We start from the raw sequence: 21,331 nt of genomic DNA on the forward strand, positions 1-21,331 counted from the left end.
TTGGGGGGGATTATGATGGTCCAGACAAGTGACTGCTAATTCAACAGATCCAGGCAGATGAACCACCAATGTTTCTTCGAGTGGACCGGCGCGCCCCGCAACCTGTTGGTCCGCTTGTAACACTTATTTAATGGGACCCCTCGACCCAACCAGTCCAGACCTTGATCCGCAGCGGATTGTACCGGGGAGTGTTTCGACCATGCCACAATGTTTATAACTGTCTGTTTGTTGCTGAGCTTTCTGGATTTCAGTCGACAGCAGTCGCCGTTGCCCCGGGCGCCGGCTGTGGCTCCGAAGGTGCGGTGCGCCCCGTCCCCAGCCTGCGAGTCCAGACTGCGGAGGGATGCCGGGGGGCGCGGCGGGGTCTACGAGCATCTCGGGGGAGCGCCGCGGCGGAGGAGGCTCTACTGTGCCACCAAGTACCATCTGCAGATCCACCTCAACGGGAAGATCGATGGCACGCTGGAGAAAAACAGCATCTTCAGTAAGTAGGAGACTGACCTTTCCTTGGGCTTTCTTTGCTCTAAATCGTCCCATCGAGCAGGGAAACTGAATTAGGGCTGTGTACCGCGTCTGCGGTATATGGCTCAACATTTTCTTCATTATAACTGCATTTGGAAACACGCAGAGTCTATTTAAATACACATAAGCTGCTCAAGTACCTATTTCTTCTGGTGTTTTGAACGCAGAACTCCGGATGAGGAAAACGATCGTTATTATACTGCAATTTCCGAACAAATATTTCTCCTTAATCGTAATATGAATTTTACTAAAAATACATATTCCCGTATTTGGGCAGAGACTTGATTTAATGCTTAATACGACGCATTTATAGGAGTTATTCATCATAATGTATTTTTAATTGTGATAATGTTTCTGTTTGCTGGCGTTTCCTTGCAGTATATGTGAAGATATATGAGAGGCTCATTGCAGCCGTCCACCTATCTGGATCATTTTAAAGGCATTACTCTCTCTTCCGAGGTGCTTTCACACCTTTTATAACAGACAGCCTTTTAATGCAGAATTGCTATGGATAGCCAACTACTTCCATACCAGGATGGTAGAAGGCGAACTAGATGGACTTTTCAAGCAATTTCTCTGTCCCACTGCATTTTATAGTGTTTTCCTCTGTTCGCCAATTACAGGCATTCGGTGTATATTAATTCCTCCCCTATTTAACTTAAACACAATCCTTCGCCTTTTTTTTAACGTGCAATGCCATTTACTTGTGTACGATCTTGTGAAACCTTTGGTCGGTATTATTGACCAGGACGGAATAGCTCGGGTCTGACACTTCAGGCCTAACTACTAATGGGGGATCGCCGTTATCTTCAAAGCCAAAGAGAACACTAGCCGGGTTCATGTCCGGAGTGATTTGCTAAGAATACTTGGCCTGTGTTAGGGATCAATCTGGAGGGATAATGTAGTGTTTTTCCCCCCTTAACAATGGCCAGCTCCAATAAGCTGTCACTCTGTTTAACCATCTCTGGAGGAGTAGATCCTTCGCTACATTTGCAGGGATTTATCCTAACACGCGTCATTTCCCCTGAAAGCTTAGTGACAAAATACTTAGATACAATCCTAATTCGTTGCGCCATCCTAGGAGCGAGACTCAAATGTGTTTTCTTAAGACCACAAAGCGGGTTAAATTGTTGCTATTCTCCTAACCTTTTGTACCGTGTGCATCTCTGACACCCATTAGAGTAATGGCCTCAACTGGGATTAATTGGAACTAGTAGCCGAACAGACAGCATTAGAATGGTAGACTTCAGATATTTATGGCGCACACGAGCGGTGAAACCCACAGAAGTCTATTTTTAGAATACAAAGTGGTTAACCACGTTTAGAACATGCCGAAAACGATTGATGTATCAGAAGGTTGAAATAAGAGCATCTTAAACGCACCTGTACTATCTGTGAAAGAGATTAGAAGATTCATAGATGTAAAAGCTGGGGAATAGCACACCGACTTCTTGTCAGCTGTTAGAGACATTTTGATATAAGAACTGACAAAAATCGCAATATAGGATGTTGAGGATTGGGTCAAACGTGTGGATGTCCCTGCATTTGGCTAGTGATGTGCCATCAAGGGGGATTTGGACTGTTAGTGGATTAAGTGAACTCTATAGTTCAATGTCAGTCAATCAACTTTCCCTGGATTGTTGTAACATTGTGTTCGGCCTTAAATCACCATCACGTAGATCAGTGCAACTTTGTCATATCTTAATCGATAGGCACGCATTGCTATCATTTTGGCAGCGGTTTGTTGGAATGTTACAACTGTCTTGCTAAATCTTCTGGTACCAATTCAGCATGCATTCCTTCACGAATCTCCCTCAATTGAGGTTGTCATGATATATGAACATCTGCCCAATGTGCTGTTCTCCTCCACTGACTTACCGTTTCTTCTTTCAGGTATATTGGAAATAACTGCTGTTGATGTGGGTGTCGTGGCGATTAAAGGTTTGTTTTCGGGTAGATACCTGGCTATGAACAAAAGAGGACGCTTGTATGCGTCGGTAAGTTATTTTAATTATTAAAAAAAACATCTTGTTAAAATTGAGACATTTTACATACTAATTTCAAATATTAAAATAGGGCAGTTAAAGAGCTTTCTATTCAGAATAGCACACTAAGCACCCGTTTTATTAAAATACCATAGCGAGAAAATGAACTCAATACTCTAGATGCTAATTTTATTATGCGTGCCAAAATGCACCTGTTAAGTATGTTCAGTTAAATATATTTAGTAATAGATAAATGCCTGCCGCCATGTTACAAAACAAATCCTTAATATTCAGAAACAGCAGCCATAGCTATTGGTGGGAGTGAAGGGGAGAGTTTGCCCCTTGGTTGGAGACAACAATGCAACCCCTTCGCGCCACGCCACTAGCTTTTACTACTCTGCTCCTTAGTTTTTCACTTCACTGTTGGGTTGAAATCCGGATAAATTGTACAAACAATCATGCTGTTCGGTTTATTTGATGATCCCAGAGGTCTTGGCTGGTTATCTGATAGTGTGATGAAGGGACCCCCGCGGGGGGCATCCCACCAATTTAAAAGTGGACCTTAGGGAGGTAGAAGGGATGTGTATCATTTGTGATGGCTTCCTGAATATTAACCAAAGCCACAGAACAGAAAAAGAGATGTACTGAAAGATTGAGGGGAAAGTCATTGCTACATCCATGAGGTAGGCGTGGGAATGGATGTGGCAATTGGCCCCTGCGTCTTTTGCCTTCTCTCTCTCTCTCTCTCAGAGTTATAGAAGGGGCAAAATAACTTCCAGTTTTCTTATTGAACTACACTTAGCTGTAATATGATCCATATATATCAGCAGTAAATGTCTCCATTAACTTCTTAAATGCAGATGAAACCTTTGAACATTTGGTTTTCATCTAAAGCCAAAAATACGTTTCCAGACACTCCACGCTGACCAGTCAGTGGTTATATTATATTGACGAATAGACATGAAAATAGTTGACGCCAACTAAACACTTCTCGCTTGCCAGAAGTGGCGCAAATACACCCCCACCCCTCGACCCCCCGGTAAAAGCAGGGTGCACAGAGCTCCTATAGATGCCGCCACCGTGAGATTCATGTGGCGACACACAAACCACAGGCCGCACAAGTGGTAACTCAGCTTGAAATCTGTGGATAATCATTGTGGAAACTCGACATTTTACCCAGAAGTTTCAGATTAACTATTTCACCGTCAATTATTTATACATCATTTCCAAATCATGACCAGCTCAGCCGCCCTAGGGTTTGACACACGCCCAGTTTGTCAAAGACATGCAGCCTATTACCAAATAACTTAAATGATGGGTTTCAGAATATTTACAGCCCTTATTGTGAGAAATGAATTGTGTGCATTTTATTCAACGCATTCAATTAAACACACTTTCTAGTTCTGCCATGTTGACACTAACACACTCTTTGAAATACAGTCTTAAGATTGATACCTGGCAGTTTATGCTGTTTCTCCAAATTCAAAATCTGCAAACTAGACCGAGAAGGATTTAGTATTGCTCCTTCTATAAAGCGTGGACACACTTCATCTCTGGTTGATCCTTTATTCTTCTGTATGTTCTATTCAGATAGAACATCGTTTGATATCAGGGGCTTCGAATCTCTTTATCTGTTCAAAGTGGAATTGCACACAGAAAGGGTTCTCACACAGCAACTCTTATCTCTGATCAGCCTGCTACCGTCTCAGCAGCAGCTTGCTCAATATGCCCCACTGTTTGATTCAGTGCAATTTTATCCTTGATCAACTGATATCCTCGCAGACATATATCCGAGGAAAGTGGTGGTTCCGATCAGAGTTTGATTATCTGGCCAAAACGTATGATGTGTTCAGATTTTTTGTGTGTTAGGAAAGCGGTTATTAAGCACCACTTCCGACCAATTGTGTAACTTTTACTTGATAAGTACTTTTGAAAAGTGAACTTTCATTCAAAATTTAATTATGGCAACAAGAAAGGGATAGTTTTTAAGGTCGAGATTATGAACTTTAAGAAGAAAAAAAAGAAAAGCAACATCTTTTATACCTACATAATTAGCACCGCAGCTTCTAACTGCTTTGCCGCCATGGCAATGTGCTGTTCGGAAATAAGTTGGCTGTAGATTTGCAGAAACCGCCCGGCCTATTTATTTCGCTGGACCGGTCGGCGGCATTAGAATTGATTTTCACTACAAACAAACTTTTAAAACTCGGGTTTGATTCAGGGCCACTTGATTCACACCCGGGGGGCAGATAAACAACGTAAGGATACACTCTCACAAAAAAATGTTCTAATTTGATTAAGTTGACGTGATATGGGATTAGAACGTTATCAGCTTACCTGGAAATGTACTAACTATGTAAGCAAGGCGAGTCGGGGAGATATATTGTCCAAACCGTTCATATTCTCTTTCCAATGATCTGTTCTATCCAAATCAATGTTTAATACCTTACCTTGCTCTCAGTTCTTTCAAACGGAGCTGTGCAGGATAGATAGAATTTCCTTGTTTCCAAAATTGTGGTTAAAAAAATACTTTGAATTTTGAGTTTCAACAACTTGTATTTATATTAACGTGGTGAAATGTCCCAAGGCGCTTCACAGGAGTGTTGTTATAAGACAGAAACAATTTGAGTTACCATATTGACTTCTGGCAGTGACTACTGAACCATCTTTTCCACACTTAGGATATGTCACTTCCTATTGATGCGTTGGGTTACCTATACAACAATAGCATGAAGCTTTGCTGCTACAACAGTAAATATGACAGAAGACCACATAACCGTGGCCTGAAACACAAAGATTGTGCAATTGCCAAACGTGGCCTGAAACAGAAAGATTGTACAATTGCCAAACGTGGCCTGAAACAGAAAGATTGTACAATTGCCAAACGTGGCCTGAAACAGAAAGATTGTACAATTGCCAAACGTGAGCTAGGGAAGATGACAAGCAAAGCAGGGCTGGCTTCACTTCCATAGATTTACATTAGCAAACAGTCTAATGATAGGGGAGGGACTTGGGTTAGGTAAGTGATTAGATCTAAATATTTTAGGAGTAAAAAAAAATCTTGTCCATATATAATTGAGAAATCTGAAGGCTATGGATGTCTCATGTATTTCTCTACCGTTTGCAGGAAGTCTACAATCCGGAGTGTGAGTTTGTCGAACGGATTCACGAGCTTGGATATAACACGTACGCGTCCAGATCCTACAGAACCATTCCAAACCCAGTCGGGACAAGGCGCAGAAATAGTGCCGAGAGACTGTGGTATGTGTCCATCAATGGCAAGGGCCGACCGCGGAGAGGCTTCAAAACCCGCAGGACTCAAAAATCCTCTCTCTTCTTGCCAAGGGTGCTGGATAGCAAAGACCACGAAATTGTTCGATTATTCCACACCAGTTCCAAATATCGAGAGGGCCTACTGAAAACTTCAAGCAAGGCCGAGAAAGCGAGAGCCGCCCGATAGTGATTGATACCGCTGCAATAACTTAAGACTTTCGAGCAAGATATTTTATAATGTTGGACTCTCTCTCGGTTGGACTTACGTTTTAAATAGGACAAAATTTATTTGTAGAATGATATACTTAGCATTGCAGGTTGAAACTATCTGTGATATAATAATTAATGTAAATATGTAAATTAGTTTTTATTTCGATGTTGTCGCTGTTTCCTGTATATCATCTCCAATGCCTTATTCGAACTATGTAGGGACTTGCTGTAGTCAGTGATATTTTAAACATGTTCTATTTTTGTATGTCTTTTTTTCCAATCACAAGAAAATACAAGGGATTAGTATAGCACCTCTCTGCAACGTAATTTCTTTCCCTCGTTTTGTACAGGACACTAATTTATACTTAACCGGTCTCACACGTAGCGATGGATGATCTCATTTGAAGATGAGAACATGTGATTGAAGCAGAAAGTTTCAAGGGGGGGATTTTCAGTGGCATGAACTGGAATGCACTGCCTGAATGGGCGGTGGAAGCAACTTTAAGAGTAACTTTGAAAAGGCAATGGGATATATACTGGAAGGCGAAACATTTGCAGGGCTACGAGGCAAGTGCAGGAGAGTGCGACTAATTGGATAGCTTTTTGAAAGAGCCGGCACAGACACGATGGGCTCAATGGCTTCCTTCTGTGCCGTATCATTCTATGATTCTAAGTTAACTGAGCTGAATAATGTTCAAGCAACCGCAATGAACAATGTATGCTAGGGCTTATCTTTGTTTAGGTATAATTACTTTAAATACATATACATGTGCGCACTTTGATGCAGTTCGGATAGTCAAAGCCTCTCCTTCAATAACACAGGCATGAATCAGTCACTGTAATTCGTGCTTCTGGTTTAATTCCACGGAACTGAATCCTATTGAATGTCAGCAGGCTCTGCGTATAACGGGAATAGATCTGAGATATGATACTTCCAAACAACTATTGATGCAAGGGTGTAGGGTATCCGCAATCAATTATTGTTTCAGAAATGTACTGTCGGGTGATCGAGGTGGGCTGTTCACAAAATTATGTGCATAAAATGTATCGTGTCATTTATAAGAAGTTGTGGGTGTTGAAGAAATAGTGGGGTCATTTACAAATGCGCTTTATTAGGTGTAAATACACCTGCCCTCTCGCCCACCCACCAGTCTCTATCTCTCTTACACGCACAGAGCCACTGTGCTGAACTATTTTGATAATTCCTTTCAGCTTCAACAACAAGCAGGTTTTGAGAGAGGTGAAGTGCTAGTCTGTCAGAGAATGTAGCCTATTAATCAGCAGACCTTATTGATGTAACGTTCGGGCCTTCTTTTGAACGACTTTTATATTGTGGGTGAAATCGTACAAAGAGGCACACCGACCTTTTTGAAATCGATGCAGATACAGGCACAGTGGATGCAGGAGCTGTTTAAACATAAACCCTTATTACCCGATAGATCTTAATAGTACGTCTGCTCAAGTAGGAATATATAAAAAAGCTTCACACAGTATCAATTGCACTTGATACTTGTGCAGCAACAACTTGCGATAATACCAACACCCCCAGGGAAACCTGGGAAACCTCTTACACGTAGTGTACAAGTTTTTACATTCACACGGATAATGTCTGGAGGAAAAGCGATACTTTAGCAGATAATTAGTTGTGAAATTTCAATGGTTAGAATCATGGACATTTACGGCACAGAAGGAGGCCATTCGGCCCATCGTGTCTGTACCGGCCGATAAAGAGCTAACCAGCCTAATCCCACTTTCCAGCTCTTGGTCCGTAGGTTTTAACTTTCTATGTACTTTTTCAAAAAACGATGAGGGTTCTTGCCTCTACCATCCACTCAGACAGTGAGTTGCAGACCCCCGCTGCGCTGTGGGTGAAAGAAGTTCCCTTCAACTTCCTTCTAATCCGTCCACCAATTACTTTAAATCTCTGCCCCCTGGTTATTGAATAGTTAAAAAATATTTGTATTTATTATTAGAATGTGATTTGCGTTGTTCGTTTTTCATGTTAGTTTGGAGTGAAATTCTGATGGAAGTTGATCGCTATACGCTTCGGAATTTCTCCGCTTCAAGACAGGCTTTCTTAAAGCCCTCTTTCCATTGGAGTTATCGGCTCATAATTCTCATAAGACATGTTTTATATTATTTTTGCTCGCTATCCATCATTCAATTTGCCAAAATGGTCATTGCAAAGGTTGTCCATTAGACGCGACCGCTTTCATCCTACCACCAAATACCGCATCTAGAGACCTTTCCAGAGAGGTAGAACGCTTTGCAAGGACATTGGGTGGTTATTAGAGGACTATAGCCGTGAAAGAAGTAATGCGATCCCACAATACTCCTATCGTAAAATAAAATGGGTCTATTTATTACATTTTAACACAAGGTCAAACTTTTGGTCGTCTTAATGCATCACAGGGGTCCCAGAATCCAAACCATGTCCGACCTCAGCTACCTGTTAGCTTCTATTTGGTCACACGGCCATTCTTGAAACATCAGTGCGATTTCTTCTGATAATAGACCGACTCTTTGATAAATTAAATTGCAGTTTTATATATAAGCATGTTGAAGACTGCCCTTTTGAGTATTGATGATTTTCTGTCCAATGTTTTTTATGTGTTTGCAATATATATCACTGAATATGCATTACGCACATTTGATAAGTCTACTATATCTACTATATATTCATACATGCACATGCTTAACCCTGGAGCCATCGGAAATAGCATCTAGCATTGTGTTTCTGATCCACGGTTTTGTGTGAACAATGGAAGAATATGTTATTGGCCCACGGGAATGGCCGCGCAAACTAAACATAAGTCTAAGATCTTGCTTCTTGATCAGAGATGACCAATATTCAAATTGTTCAAAAATCACATCGTTCTGGTATCTAAATTCCATACAGCAAAGGCTCCACGATCATATATCTGCCTGGAGTAGTACATGGAGATCTCTAGATCCGATTTAAAAAAAAACGATGACCTCTATATCCGAATTTTCGGATGAAACCAACTATCTTCTATTAGCATTTTCCAAGCTCACGTTTTGACAAAGGAGCCAAATTTCCTAGCAGAATATTAGCAGTCACAAAGATACAAAAACAATTGCACCCATAGGTTTGCAACTAAATTTGAGGATGGCGCAGCATGTGAAATAGCACGTGGTGGCTTCAGATATGGGCAAGGGGAAACAATAAGCGAAAGCAAATCTACTTTTATAAGTGTGACAATCTACTTTTTCATGTAAGTGAAGAAAAATCTGCAATTTTTGTTTTAACTATATTTGGTATGTTTTGCAGTGAATTATGAATTGCTATCACCAAAGACAACCCCTTGAAATCTGGCTGTCCATTGCAGCTTCTACAAGCGAGAATCGCCTTAGAACCATTTATTTATAATTGTAAAATAGAATAATGGCTGAAAAATCTAACTCCGGAATGCGTTTCCATATTTTTATTTGCCCCATATACAGAGACGGAAGACAACGAATCTCCTGCAATCTGATTTTAGAGAAAAGTTTAAACTCTATTAAGGGAATGTTTCAAAGGGGCCTGTCATTATTTTACCTGCTGTTTTGACAGCCCCATAATATTCTTTGGATAAGTTTAAGTGGTTAACCGATAAAGGAAAAATATCCATCCGCTGGGAAGCAGAAGTGGCGAGGCGTGAACAATGTGTACAGATAAACCTTTGATCACCGTTTGAATCGGGGTTTTAACAGTTACCGCCAAAACTTTGATACTACTGGCAAAATGATTTCATAATGACCAGAAATCGCCATTCCAATCTGGTAACTGCATCTTCCATGTCTGAAGTTGTGAGCTGGATAGAAGTTCTGAAGTAAATCATCGTTATATACAGATAGCCCCCGTGCATTGAAAAAGTGACTTCGCCATGAATTTAGAATCTTCGCTGAACAGTTGAAATACAGGCTGACTTGTGCAAAGAAGCGACGGATTAAATGAAGTTTGATTAAAAACCATGACCAGCGAGGTAATAAACAGCATCAAATCGAATGGAATTGAGTCTTCCCTGTGTGGATGGGACGTTGATCAGTGACCTTTTCGCACAAACTGTAATAGGCTTTGCACCATCTTCATTTGAACAGTGTAAAACTTTATTAAAAATATTTAACCTACAACGGGTCGGCAGAACGAATGCACCTTGTATCAGAATATACGTTACAACTAATATTCTAGCTGATAAAATTCAGGGACTTTTCAATGGAACACCAGCATATTCTGTTATCAATGTGAATGAATTACTGTATCATTGCAAGCTTGCTTCATCAAGAACATAAAGGTGCCTCTCCTAAGTGTCATTTTTCTCTCTAACTGTTAGGCTACTTTTAATTGAGCGACTCGGTGTGAGATTTAAATGGATAAAAGTGATCACGAACGCAAATTGATTGGGAATTTTCGAGTCTAGACTAAAACACGTTATTTTCAACTTAAATTGAGGGCCCACAATTAAAAAAAAAAGACGTTGGCTGAACTCAAAACGCTTTCAAAGAAACCAAGGTAGACTTGTTCAAAAGAGGCAGTCATGGGGGAGATTAATGAGTCTACCTTGCTTTCAATGGAAATCTGTGGGGCTGAGCGTAGTGCATACAAGCTGGCGAAAAAGACCCCCTCGAGGCATGGTGTGACTGCGATTGTACGCCAACGGGCCACGGCGATTGTGTGAATCCTCATGTGGTGCTCCTTGTGAAAAGGTCGCTAATCAGAAGTGCCAGACTGGGGCATTCCATGGTCATCCCTGCATTAACCTGAATTCTGCAGTCAGGAGTGTCCCGTCGATCGATGATTTGCTCAGCAAGTCTTGCTCTGTCCCAGAGAGAGCTTGGCAGTGTGTCGAGGGAAAGGGGCGTGCCTTTCAATATTCACCTCCCGACTTTTTAAACACCGATTTAGGGAACTTCCTTTATTCCTGATAATTGGGCTAAATCCTCCAGATTTTCTTAAACTGGAAGATACGGGAAGCTGCTCTATTTTCCCCGAGCTCGTGTTTGTACACGTCTAATACTTCACATATTTACAGTCGTGTGTGCAAGTGTTTCTTTTATTCAATGATGGCATGTGGGCGTCGCTGGGAAGGCCAGCTGTGTCCTCCAAGGTACATTATGCTTTGTGGAATGGGAGAATTGTTTTAAGTGATTGATAGATTGGTAACCTTGTACTTTTTCTTCTGAATTGTGTTTTATGCGCGGTGTAATTACATTTAGAGGTAAATATTTTCGAATCCATTCCTGAGATGGGGACGGCATTTATTGCCCATCCCTAACTCTCTCGAGAAGGTGGTGGTGAGCCGGCTTCTTGAACCGCTTCAGTGCTTGTGGTGAAGGTACTTCCACAGTTCTGTTAGGGGGGGGAGTTCCAGGATTTTGATCCAACTGTGATATATTTCCAAGTCAGGATGGGGTGTGACATGAAGGGAACTTGGAGCTCGTGGTGTTCCCATGTGCCTGCTGCCCTTGTCCTTCTAGGGTGGCAGAGGTCGCAAGATTGGGAAGTGTTGTCGAAGAAGCTTTGGCGAGTTGCTGCAGTGAATGGTAAATTCTAAATCCATTTCCTCAACCTCTAAATTGCTTCTGTGTTGTCACATGTTCAGTCTTGGGTGAGTTACATTTTCCTCGAGGTCAGAATCAGGATGACTGAAGCCATTCAGTAACATATTCGATAAGTACATATAAGATACTTTAAGTGAACACGAAATTCTGGTTGATATCAGGATGTTGCTCAGGTGGGGTCACATCATGCATTGTATAGTGTCAGCCATGGCTCAGTGGGTAACACTCTCGTTTCTGGGTCAGAAAATTGTGTGTTCAAGGCCCACTCCAAAGACTTGAGCACAAAAATCTAGGCTGGCACTCCAGTGCAGTGCTGAGTGAGTGCTGCACTGTTAGAGGTGCCGTCTTTTGAATGAAACATTAAAGCGAAGCCACGTCTGTTCTCTCAGGTGGATGTAAAAGATCCAGTGTTACTATTTGGAAGAAGAGCAGGGGAGTTGTCCCAAGTGCCCTGACCAATATTTACATCTCAAACAACACCATTAAAAACGGATTATTTGATCATTATACCGTTACTGTTTGTGGGAGCTTGCTGTGCGCAATTTGGCTGCTTCCTACATCACAACAGTGAATACACTCCAAAAAGTATTTCATTGGCTGTAAAGCGCTTTGTGACGTCCAGAGGTCGTGAAAGATGCTATAGAAAGTCCTTTCTTTATATACAATATTATGTCCAGTAATAGGCAATGCATTATCATATAACTTTATATCCTATTTAATTGCCAATAATGATTTGAAAGTTTTATCTCTTGCCTGCACTCTTAATTTCTCATTGTTCCTGCGTGGCTCTCTCTCTCTATGCCTCGTATTTACTCTGATTGTTGTCTTTACATCTATCTGCCTTGACTGTTCCCTCACTTTACTCTCCGAGTCTATCATTTCCTCGACTTGCATATTATCTCACACTACGTGTCTGAGGCGCATGTTAAGGGTATCTTTCACTTTTTTTCTGTGCTGCCCCCGAACTGAACATGAACAGGGACTAACAAGCAGGCTATCCTGACCTGGACACAATGATTAGCCATGCTGTCCATACAGAATCCTGGCATTTTATTACCCCACTTAACATACATGCACCTAAACAAAAGTTAGATGTGTTTGTATCAGGAATGTTTTTTTACATGACTCAAAGCAAGACTAATGAAAGATCGTGCGATGTTCGTAAGCCTGATTCTTTGATCCGAAGACTGTTCTGGGATTTGTAGTTCACGAGATTGACACGCAACGGGTGACGCTGGTTGCATTCTGAGACCTGCAGTGCAGAGGCACACTTTTATTAAGATTTCCATTATATGGTTCAGGTTTCGTGGTTAAATTACACTGTTGAGCAAGGAAGATGGTGCAAGCTGCAGGAATATAGCAGGGTTCAAGCCCCGGGCCCAAGAGAGACGAATAGACTTCGGCGAGAAACTTTGTAGAGATTTCAAACACGGAAAACGTTATTCTATCGGTTATGATGCTTTTGGGTGAATTTTTTTAGTTTTTGTGTGTGTTTGTCAATTTTATTTTTTAGCACTGTATATCCTCTAGTTTCTGAGAAATCATTGTGGCAATTGAGAGTACTTGAATAAATCGTTTTTTATTGATTGCACTTTTCCTGCTTGCTAGCTGTTTATTGCTGCTTTTTAGTACTTCATTGATAAATGTCCTATCCATTTAGACATATTTGAGGCATGTTTCAGGGTAAAGCCTTCAGGGTATCCCAAAGGCATTATTATTAATAAGAACATAAGAATTGGAGTGGGAGTAGGCCACCTGACCCTTCGGGCCAGCTCCACAATTCAGTAAGATCATGGCTGAGCTTCGAACTCAACTCCACTTTCCTGCGCGATCCCCATAATCCCTCAATTTCCTTGAGAGTCCAAAAATCTATCTATCTCAGCCTTGAATATACTCAACGACATTGCATCCACTTTGCGGTAGAGAATTGCATAGATTCACAACCCTCTGAGTGAAGAAATTCCTCCTCATCTCAGCCTTAAATGGCCGACCCCTTATCCTGAGACTATGCTCCCTAGTTCTAGACTCTCCAGCATTGGCAGATAGTTAAGGAGATATTTCATAACTCTCAACAAAAATATATTCCAATGAGAAGGAAAGACTGTAAGAGAAGGGATAACCATGCGTAGCTAACTAAGGAAATAAGGAATGTCATCAAATTGAAAACCAGGGCATACAGTGTGGCCAAGACTAGTGGGAGGCCAGAGGATTGGGAAAATTTTAAAAGCCAGCAAAGAACGACAAAAAAAATAATAAAGAGAGGGAAGATAGATTATGAAAGTAAACTAGCACAAAATATAAAAACAGATAGTAAGAATTTCTAAAGGTATATAAAAAGGAAAAGAGTGGCTAACTTAAATGTTGGTCCCCTAGAGGATTAGACAGGGGAATTAATAATGGGGAACAGGGAAATGGCAGAGATGTGGAACAAATAATTTGTATCGGTCTTCAAAGTAGAAGACACTAAAAATATCCCGATAGGGGATAATCGAGAGGCTATAGGGAGGGAGGAACTTAATACAATCACTATCACTAAAGAAGTAGTATTCGGTAAAATAATGGGACTAAATGCAGGCAAGTCCCCTGGACATGATGGCTTGCATCCTAGGGTCCTAAAAGAAGTGGCTGCAAAGATAGTGGATGCATTGGGTGTAATCTACAAAAATTCCCTGGATTCTGGGGAGGTCCAAGCGGATTGGAAAACTGCAAATGTCCTATTTAAAAAAGGAGGCAGACAGAAAGTAGGAACCTATAGACCAGTTAGCCTAACGTCTGTCATTGGGAAAATGCTGGAGTCCATTATTAAGAAAACAGTAACAGGACATTTAGAAAAGCATAATGCAGTCAAGCAGAGTCGGCATGGTTTTATGAAAGGGAAATCATGTTTGACAAATTTGCTGGATTTCTTTGAGAATGTAATGAGCAGAGTGGATAAGGGGGAACCAATGGATGTGTTGTATTTGGATTTCCAGAAGACATTCAATAAGGTGACACATAAAAGGTTACTGCTGAAGATAAAAGTTCACAGGGTTGGAAGTAATATATTAGCATGGATAGAGGATTGCCTAACTAACAGAAAACAGAGAGTCGGGATAAATGGGTCATTTTCCAGTTGGCAAAGAGTAACTAGTGGGGTGCGACAGGGATTAGTGCTGGGGTACTCAATTATTTACAGTCTAGATTAATGAATTGGATGAAGGGATCAAGTGTGATGTAGCCAAGTTTGCTGATGATACAAAGATGGGTGGGAAAGCAAATTGTGAGGAGGACACTAAAAAACTGCAAAAGGTTATAGACAGGCTAAGTGAGTGGGCAAAAATTTGGCAGATGGAGTATAATGTAGGAAAATGTGAGGTTATCCACTTTGGCAGAAAAAATAGAAAAGCAAATTATAATTTAAATGGAGAAATATTACAAAGTGCTTCAGTACAAAGAGACTTGGGGGTCCTTGTGCATGAAATACAAAAAGTTAGTATGCAGGTACAGCAAGTAATTAGGAAGGCAAATGGAATGTTGGCCTTTATTGCAAGGGGGATAGAGTATAAAAGCAGAGGAATCCTTCTACAACTGTACAGGGTATTGGTGAGGCCACACCTGGAGTACTGCGTGCAGTTTTAGTCTCCGTATTTAAGGAAGGATATACTTGCATTGGAAGCTGTTCAGAGAAGGTTCACTACGTTGATTCCGGTGAGAGGGGTTTGACTTATGAAGATAGGTTGAGGAGTTTGGGACTATACTCATTGGAGTTCAGAAATATGAGAGATGATCTTATCGAAACATATAACATAATGAGGGGGGCTCGACAAGTTAGATGCAGAGAGGATATTTCCACTCAATTAAAACTAAGGGGCAAAGTCTCAGAATAATGGGCCGCCCATTTAAAACTGAGATGAGGAGGAATTTCTTCTCTCAGAGGGTTGTAAATCTGTAGAATCCTCTGCCCCAGAGAGCTGTGCAGGCTGGGTCATTGAATATTTTTAAGGCAGAGATAGACAAATTTTTGAGCGATAAGGGAATAAAGGGTTATGGGGAGCGGGCAGGGAAGTGGAACTGAGGCCAAAATCAGATCAGCCATGATCTTATTAAATGTTGGAGTAGGCTCAATGGGTCAAATGGCCTACTCCCGCTCCTATTTCTTGCGTTCTTGTGTTTTTGTGAAACAATTTCTCAGCATCTAGTCTGTCAATCCCCTTCAGAATTTTATATGTTTCAATGAGATCACCTCTCATTCTTCTAAACTCCATATAGGCCCAATCTACTCTGTTTGTGAATTTGATATTTGTGCAAGTCAGAATTTCAAGTTTTTTTTATCATGCACGGGATGTGGGTATCACTGGAAAGGCCAGCATTTATTGCCCTTCCCTAAACTGTGATTAACACTTTGGAGCTGTGAGAGCTTGATGTGTGTCGGCCACATTTCCATGCCCTATGGACATACACTAGCAACAAGACTTTTCATTATTTAGATACCAACTACAGATCTCAATGATTTCAGGAGATTAATCTCAACAGTTTACCAAATTATTCCTGTAAGCTAGCATGAATCATTCATTCCTTCTCTCAAATGAAGGCTTGCATATGAATTAGGTTGGAGCATAACTGCAGAATTCTAGTTAGAATTAATCCATAATTTCCCTCAGCCAAGTATGTACTAAGCAATAAATTACTTCTGAACTGGTTAAAATGTAAATGAAGCATAGTTCCAAATGACATAATTTACATGGAATTTGCAGCACAGAAACAGGACATTCGGCCCAACAGGTCCATGCCGGTGTTTATGCTAGACACGAGCCATCTCCCTTCATCTAACCCCATCAACATTTCCCTCTACTCCTTTCTCCCTCATGTGCTTACCTAGCTTTACCTTAAATGTAACTCTGCTCGTCGCCTCAACTATTGCTTGTGGTAGCAAGTTCCACATTCTAACCACTCTTTGGGTAAAGAAGTTTCTCCTGAATTCCCAATTGGATTTATTAGTGAAAATCTTATATTTATGTCCTCCCCTGGCCTAGTTCTGTCTCCCCTGCACGTGGAAACATCTACTTTATGTCTACCCTAACAAACCCTTCAATAATCTTAAAGAGCTCTATCAGGTCACCCCTCAGTCTTTTCTTTTCTAGAGAAAAGAGCCCCAACCCTGTTCAATCTTTCCTGATAGGCATAACCTCTCAGTTCTGGTATCATTCTAGTATATCCTTTTTATAATATGAAGACCAGAACTTTTGACAGCACTCAAAGTGATGCCTAACCAAGCTTTTATACAAGTTTAACATAACTTGTTAAGCAGAAAAAGAGCATGTATGACAGATGTCAGGTTAAGAATACATCTGAAAATCAAGTTAAATATAAAAAGTTTGGAGGAGGTGAAAAAGGAAATAAGAGGGGCAAAGAGAGATTATGAGAATAGAATGGCAGCTAAAATAAAAGGTAATCCAAAAGTCTTCTATAGGTATATAAATAGTAAATGGGTAGTAAGAGGAGGGGAGGGGCTGATTAGGAACCAAAAAGGAGACCTATGCATGGAGGCTGAGGTACTAAATGAGTACTTTGCATCTGTCTTCACCAAGGAAGAAGATGCTGCCATAGACATAGTAAAGCAGTAGGTAGAAGAGATACTGGATGGGATAACAATTGATAAAGACGAGGTATTAGAAAGGCTGGCCATACTTAAAGTAGATAAATCACCAGAACCGGATGGGATGCATCCTAGGATGCTGAGGGAAGTGAAGGAAGAAATCACGGAGGTACTGGCCATAATCTTCCAATCCTCCTTAGAGACGGGGGGTGGTGCCAGAGGACTGGAGAATTGCAAATGTTACACCCTTGTTCAAAAAAGGGTGTAAAGATAAACCCAGCAACTATAGGCTGGTCAGTTTAACCTCGGTAGTGGGGAAGCTTTTAGAAACAAAACTAACAGTCATTTGGACAAGTGTGGATTAATTAAGGAAAGACAGCACAAATTTGATAAAGGCAAATCATGTTTAACCAACATGATCAAGTTTTTTGATGAGGTAACAGAGAGGGTTGATAAGGACAATGCGGTTGATGTGGTGTACATGGATTTCCAAAAGGCATTCGACAAAGTGCTACATAATAGGCTTGCCAGCGAAGTTGAAGCCCATGGAATAAAAGGGACAGTGGCAGCATGGATAACTGACAGGAAATAGAGAATAGTGATGAACGGTTGTTTTTCGGACCGGAGGAAGATATAAAATGGTGTTCCGCAGGGGTCGATTTTAGGACCACTGCTTTTCTTGATATATGTTCAAGACTTGGACTTGTGTGTACAGGGCACAATTTAAAAATTTGCAGATGACACAAAACTTGGAAGTATAGTGAACAGTGGGTAGGATAGTGATAGACTTCAAGAGGACATAGACAGGTTGTTGCAATGGGCGGACACATGGCAGATGAAATTTAACGGAGAAAAGTGTGAATTGATACATTTTTGTAGAAAGAATGAGAGGAAATATAAAAAAAAGGTACAATCCTAAAGTGGGTGCATAAACAGAGAGACCTAGGGTATATGTGCACAAATCGTTGAAGGTGGCAGGGCAGATTGAGAAAGCAGTTAAATAAGCTTACGGGATCCTGAGCTTGATGAATAGAGACATAGAGTACAAAAGCATGGAAAGGATAATGAACCTTTTTAAAACACTGGTTCGGCCTTAACTGGAGTATTGTGTCCAATTCTGGGCACCACACTTTAGGAATCATGTGCAGGCCTTGGAGAGGGTGCAGAAAAGATTTACAAGAATGATTCCAAGGATGAGGGACTTCAGTTATGTGAATGGACTGGTGAAGCTGGGATTGTTCTCCTTAGAGCAGAGATGATTGAGAGGAGATTTGATAGAGGTGTTCAAAATCATGAGGGGTCTAGACAGAGTAGATCGAGAGAAATTATTCCCATTGGTAGAAGGGCCGAGAACCAGAGGACACAGATTTAAGGTGATTGGCAAAAGGCGACATGAGGAAAAACCTTTTTACAGTGAGTGATTAGGATCTGGAATGCACTGCCTGAAAGCGTGGTGGAGGCAGACTCAATCACGGCTTTCAAAAGGGAGCTGGATAACGACCTGAAAGAAAAAAAATTGTAGGGCTACAGGGAAAGGGCGGGGGAGTGGGACTAGCTGAGGTGCTCTTGCAGCGAGCCGGCATGGGCTTGACGGGCAGAATGGCCTTCTTCCGTCTGCAACCATTCTATGATTCTAACTTCTCTGCTTTTCAATTTTTTCCCTCCAGAAATTAACCCCATGTTTCCTTTTTCATGGCCTTATTAACTTGCGTTGCTACTTTTAGTGACTTGTGTATCTGTACCTCCAGATCCACTGCTCCCATTTAGACACTTATTTTCCCAAAGAATATGTGGCCACCTTATTGTTCCTATCCAAATGTACCACCTCACACTTACCTATCTTGAAGTTCATTTTCCAATTACACAACCATTCTGCAAGTTTATTAATGTCTTCCTATATTTTGTCACAGTCCTCCTCTGATTTAATTATACCCCCAATTTGTTGTTGTCTGCAATTTTTGAAATTGTACTTATGATTCCCCGAGTCCAAATTGTTTATGTGAACGGTGAACAACAATGGTCCCAGCACCAATCCTTGTAGAACACCACTTTCTATCTTTTGCCAAGCTGAGTAACTACTTTAACCCCCTACTCTCCGTTTCCTGTTTTGTAGCCAACTAGCAGGTAAGTTTCTAGAGGTCATAATAAGGGATAAATTTAATACTGATATGGAAAGAGGTGTGTTAATTAATAATAGTTAGCATAAATTTGTAAAAAGCAAGTCGTGTCTGGCAAATTTATCAGAATTCTTTGTAGAAATAGATTTTAAAAGGGATGTAAATAAATATTTGAAACTAAAAATAAATAATGGGTATGGAGAAAGGGCGACGGATGGGTTTAAGTGGATAAATCTTTCAAGGAGCTAGCATGGACTCGATAGTCTGAATGACCTCCTTCCATGCAGCTTAATTTTATAATTCTACAATTTCTGATCATAGCTCCTTACAAAGGTCGATTACAATTATCAGAACACATTTTATTTAATGTCCTCGGACTGCTGCACTGTTCCAATGAAGCTCAACACAAGCTCGAGGAAAAGCACCTCATCTTTCGTTTATGGCACTTTACAGCCTTCTGGACTCAACATCGAGTTCAACAATTTCAGAGCATAAGCTCTGCCCATCTTTGGCTCCCTTTCTCCGTCCCCCCCCCCCCACCCCCCTCATCTTATGTTTTTTCCCTCTTTGTCTCCAATGGTAGCTGGTCATTATTCCGCCATTCACACCCTATCTAGACTAACCTTTTTCTAACTTCTGTCATTACCATTACCATTTCAATTCAGCCTATCAGCCCTTTTCATCTCTCTAATCTCTCGTGCCTTCCACCCTATCACGGACTTTCCCTTTTGTTTTTTCTTCCCTCCCCCTTTCAGTGCTTAAGAATGTGTTCATTTCGAACATTCGCCAGTTCTGATGAAGGGTCACAGACCCAAAACGTTAACTCTGTTTTTATCTCCACAGATGCTGCCTGAACTGCTGAGATTTCCAGCATTTTGTGCTTTTATTTCAGATTCCAGCATCCGCAGTATTTTGCTTTTGTACATTTTATTTAAATTTAGAATAATGCACAACATGGCCATTTTGACATATAGCATTGTCACATGGAACAAAATGTATTGCTTAACATACCTTTTATACACCATATAATAGTTTAACCGGACAGTAGAGAATTTCCATTTGAAGTTCAAGAGCTCCCAAGGGCTGTTTGAATTATGGAGTTCGCTTTGCAGATTAATTCAGATGACAGAACTTGCTGTCAAGCTGCTGTCACAGGATACCTATCTATTAAGTATGTAGTAATATAGTGATGACATGTTGATTCAGTAGATTTGTTTTTTGGCAGACTGAGGAAAACAGAAAGTAAAAAAAAAATAGATCCTGTTACCGACAATGTTAGCAGGAGGAGATATACTTTGAGCAACAGCTAATTTGCCCACTCTGAGAACTTTGATTGGTAACAAAATTGTCAAGGAACAAAATGGGAAACACAAGATTTAGAGCCAGTTCAAGCAATCACGATGTTAGATTTCCCAAGCTAGGTATGGACTTTCTCATTCTTCCAGTGTTGGCCAACGTCCAAAAATTCATACAAAATGTTTCAGCATCCTCATAGGAAAAGCCACTGAGGGATAATAACCACTTAAGATGTTTCTGCCATCTGCACTTAGTTACTCTCTGTGTATTGGGATTCATTTTGATCGTATCATCACCTCCTTCAACGGAGAAGGCAGCAATGAGGCCACAAGTGCACTCACATCAGCCATAAACTGCTTGTTTTTTTTCTCAATTTTTATTGTTTCAACAGACAGAGAATTGAATTAATTTGGGTGGGCAATTGAACTGCTTTTAAATAATAAAGGAGTATTTATTTATGTTCGGTCATTTTGAATTTGTCTTCAGTCTTGCTATCATAGTGTTGAAACTGGTGGTGTGACTTTGATAGCCTGTGTAGGCTATAAAGATTCAAATAGGATTGACAGCACAGGAACAGGCCATTTGGCCCAACTGGTTTATGCCGGTGTTTTTGCTCCATACATAGGCTCCTCCTACCCTACTTTATCTGAACTCTCATTCCTTTCTCCCTCATGTAATTATCTAGCCTTCCAAAAATGCATCTATACTATTCACCTCAACCCCATGGCAGCAAATTCCGCATTCTCACCACTCTCTAGGTAAAAACGCATCTCCTGAAGCATAGTTTGGAA

The 21,331-nt window shown here is 40.8% G+C and overlaps 1 protein-coding gene across 1 annotated transcript; it reads left to right on the forward strand.

Annotated features, from left to right (window-relative positions):
• Window positions 1-207: 207 nt before the first annotated feature.
• On the forward strand, window positions 208-5,967 carry fgf3 (fibroblast growth factor 3). Its single transcript, XM_070898609.1, has 3 exons — window positions 208-484; window positions 2,416-2,519; window positions 5,635-5,967. Exons 1-3 carry the CDS (start codon window positions 208-210, stop codon window positions 5,965-5,967), a joined length of 714 nt encoding a protein of 237 aa, XP_070754710.1.
• The last annotated feature ends 15,364 nt before the right edge of the window (window positions 5,968-21,331 follow it).

This window comes from Pristiophorus japonicus, chromosome 14 (genome assembly GCF_044704955.1).
Source record: "Pristiophorus japonicus isolate sPriJap1 chromosome 14, sPriJap1.hap1, whole genome shotgun sequence".
In the NCBI taxonomy this organism is placed as follows: Eukaryota; Metazoa; Chordata; class Chondrichthyes; family Pristiophoridae; genus Pristiophorus; species Pristiophorus japonicus.

Bases quoted from the DNA above. Each gene is read 5' to 3' on its own strand.
- fgf3 (XM_070898609.1), top strand. From the start codon at position 208: ATGTTTATAACTGTCTGTTTGTTGCTGAGCTTTCTGGATTTCAGTCGA. The intron at 485-2,415 runs GTAAGTAGGAGA...TTCTTCTTTCAG, and splicing joins GGAGAAAAACAGCATCTTCA to GTATATTGGAAATAACTGCT. The intron at 2,520-5,634 runs GTAAGTTATTTT...TACCGTTTGCAG, and splicing joins GAGGACGCTTGTATGCGTCG to GAAGTCTACAATCCGGAGTG.